Source organism: Theobroma cacao, chromosome 1 (assembly GCF_000208745.1).
Source record: "Theobroma cacao cultivar B97-61/B2 chromosome 1, Criollo_cocoa_genome_V2, whole genome shotgun sequence".
Lineage (NCBI taxonomy): Eukaryota > Viridiplantae > Streptophyta > Magnoliopsida > Malvales > Malvaceae > Theobroma > Theobroma cacao.
This window is the reverse complement of record NC_030850.1, coordinates 36,458,883-36,462,384: the sequence shown is the minus strand read 5'-3', so window position 1 is coordinate 36,462,384 and position 3,502 is coordinate 36,458,883. Positions and strand designations below refer to the sequence as shown.

The 3,502-nt window shown below is 26.6% G+C and overlaps 1 protein-coding gene across 1 annotated transcript in view; it reads left to right on the top strand.

Annotated features, from left to right (window-relative positions):
* The window catches only part of LOC18614512, a 2,994-nt gene extending 1,582 nt beyond the window's left edge, over nt 1-1,412 (top strand). Inside the window, exon 2 of the mRNA XM_018118557.1 lies at nt 786-1,412. Coding sequence (XP_017974046.1) covers nt 786-1,412 — 627 coding nt within the window. The remainder of the gene's footprint in view (nt 1-785) is intronic.

Below are 3,502 nucleotides of genomic sequence, written 5' to 3'. Positions count from 1 at the left end.
TGTAATTAAAGACAAATCTATATTATTAATTAAATTAATTCATGAAACAATAATTATTAATTGACATATAATGTCTTTTAATATATATTCGTTATATATTAAGTTCATTTATAAAGAATATAATTACTATTGTATATATTAAAATACTTTTAGTATATATATGTATATGTACTTTAAATGTAAACATATTTATTTTTTATTTTGTGTTAACATTACAAAATTATAATTTATAAAATTATTAATTATAATTTATATATACCATTGTTTATATACACATATAATATATAAATCTAAAAAGAAATCGTGAGATTTGAAACCTATTTTTTTTTTCAATTTCCTATAATTAAAGATAAATTTTAATATTAATTAATTAATTAATAAAATTATGATTATTTATTAACTTGTAAATCAAAGTTAAAATTAAAAATCTTTCATTACTTTCTCGACAAATGAAATTTAACTTTAATTATCAATAAACTTATGCAAATCATTATTTAATTGGAAATGTAATAAATACCAAACTACATTTCTTCTACAGCGTTCTGGTTGCGGAAAGATGTCACGTATAAGTTGAAGTAGATGAGCGACTAAATCCTAGTTTTGATCATGCTAGAGTCCAAAGCCTGTTATTCTAATTAAATTCTCTTTAATTCCTAGACTACCCTAAATTCTAAGGAAGAATAGATTGTACTGATTGCGTTGTCGATATTTTCTAAAAAGTTATGTTTAATTCCACATTGAATCCTTTACAGAAGTTGTAAATTATGGATGTATATCATTTGCAGATTATAGCTCTGTTAATTGGTCAAGAAGCAGTGGTTTCCAGGGTTAACGCAAATGCCATAACCTCAAACGGCTTTACGCCGAAGGATGTCCTAGATCTTCTGCTCCAAAGTGGAGCTGATTTGTGTGATATTCATATTTATCAGATGTTTCAGCAAGCTGGAGCTGTGAAAGCCCAAGAAATCACAACAGGCCCTGCTCATATCCAAACCGAAGCAGAAAGCCTTAACAACGAGCAAATATTGCGATCTTGTTGTTCATGGAACCTATGGAAGGAACTGATGAAAGAGGTTACGGAATCATCAAGTGAAACTAAAAACTCATTAATGGTTGTGCCAGTCCTGATAGCAACGATCACATACCAAGCAATTCTGAGCCCACCAAGTGGTTTTTGGTTAGCAGAGAGTAAAAATTCTACGACCGTCGGCACCCACGTCGTTCAGAAGAGATCTAGAACCATGACACTCGGAGAGGCTGTCATGAGTAAAAACCCTCCAATCTTTTCTGTGTTCATCGGTTTTAATTCAATTGGTTTCATTGCATCAGTTGCCATGACCTTTCTCCTCACCAGTGGATTCCCTCTTAGCAGGGGCAGACTCAAGAATTTTCTTGAGTGGTGTTATAATTAAAATACTAAGTAAAAAAATAAATATGTTAAAATTCATAAAATAAAAATTTTAACATTAAATTAAGAAAAATGTAAATTCAATATATTCATTTAATACTTCAAAATAAAAATATCTAAAAACCTATAATTATCCATGACAATTTTTCATATTGTGAAAACATGGTATGATAGTATCAGTGACCCTTTCTGCAAATATGCTCTTCTAATTTCATTTTGATCATGATACTCAAAAAAAAATTTCTCAATTCAGGATATGTCAGAAGAGTATTTAAATCAAATTCAACACAACTTTACTTAGACGATTGTTGACTAAAATCGTTAGTAGAATTTTGTTGTTGTTGCTCGGGATCTGATTCTTGTGAAATAATTTTTTTTTTCTTGTAAAATATCTTTCCATGGCTTATTTATTTAAAATTATAAAACCTTGTTAAAAATTACTACTCATTACCATAAACTAAAATATTAGAATTAAACAAAATATAATCTTACATAGCAAATTATCAAGTTCAACAACTAATAATAAAACAATTTTCTATTTATTGATCAAAACTAAATATAATAATCTACAAACCACATAAAGTTAAATACAAAAATTAAATAATCAATATCTACAAAAAAAAGACTAATAATTTCAAGAATATAATTATGAATCCAAACTATCAAATTAATCAACGAATATTTAAACATGAAATATTTAAAAACTTAACTTGGTTTAAAAATTTTTTACAATTAAAATCTAGTTGAGTTACTTTGAGAGAATGAAAAACACAATCAATGATAAAAAAGAGGAAAGTCATTGTAAGTCTTAATAATAAGACTAAAATTTTTGAAGAGTGAGAGTAGTTTAGGTTTTGACTTTTTTAATAAATTTTAAATAATAAAAAAATATTTTAATTTTTCATGTAAAATTTAAATGTTAATATATAAATTATTTTTTTATAAATTTACTTTTTGATAATATTTAAATATTTTTTTAAAAAATATTTAAATATTATTAATATATAAAAATTTTAATAAAATTTACTTTTTGACCTCACTTTTTACAAAATTATAAAAAAATAATAAGTTTATAGTATTATTAAATATATAAAACTTTAAAAAAATAATATAATAAATAAATATTTATTTAATTGAGTGGTGTCATGTGACACCACTCACATATACTGATATACATGGGTCCGCCCATGCCTCCCAGGGCAGGCTTGCGGCTGGCCATGTTTTCAATGATTGCTACTTCTGTCGTAGCTATTAGCTATATACGTCCAACGAAAATGAGTGATCTATGTAACACGGTCACTGTGATGGGAATTCGATTTCTTGAGGAGTTTGCACGGTTTACCATACGGTTGTTCAAGAAATGGAGAGTTGGTCCAGATACAAGGCGAAAGCATTAGAGACGAACGGAAATCGACTTGGAATTCAGAATGTGGCTCCTCTTTGTACCATGAATTGATTCAGTACCTTAGAAATTTACTCCTCTGGTAATTGTTATCTTGCCAACATATATAATAACTTGTTCTTTATTTTTAAAACTTTGAAGTTTATTGGGTTCTTAATCAAGTAAGTGTTATTCTTCTTTATATGAATTTTTTGTATCCTGTTATCGGAGAATATTTGAGTTTTTTGATTGCAATAGATGTTGATGTTGAAATGTAACTGTAATATTGATAAGAGTCTTTAACTGATTTGTTAAGGATAGTAAATTTAAATCGATGATCATGTTATTATCAATTATGAATAAAATGATCATTATTATTAAAAAAAAATTATATTTAATTAATTATATAATTGATATTTACTTTTTTCTAATATTTTTTATTTTTCAATCTTATATTCGAACGAGAATTGAACAAATGATGATAAAAACACATTTTAAACTCAAATAAAGACTAATATAATAGATTAAAATATGCCTATGGTAGTAAATCACAGTAAATTTCATTTCTTTTTTCCAGAAAGCAAAACATAATTGAGGACATCTTTTGACAGCAAAATGAACTATATTATTAAAACAACCATTAAACTAAATCAAATGGCAACCTGGACGATAAAGAAAGGACACCTCAGTCAATGAGAACAGTCCCCGGCGGC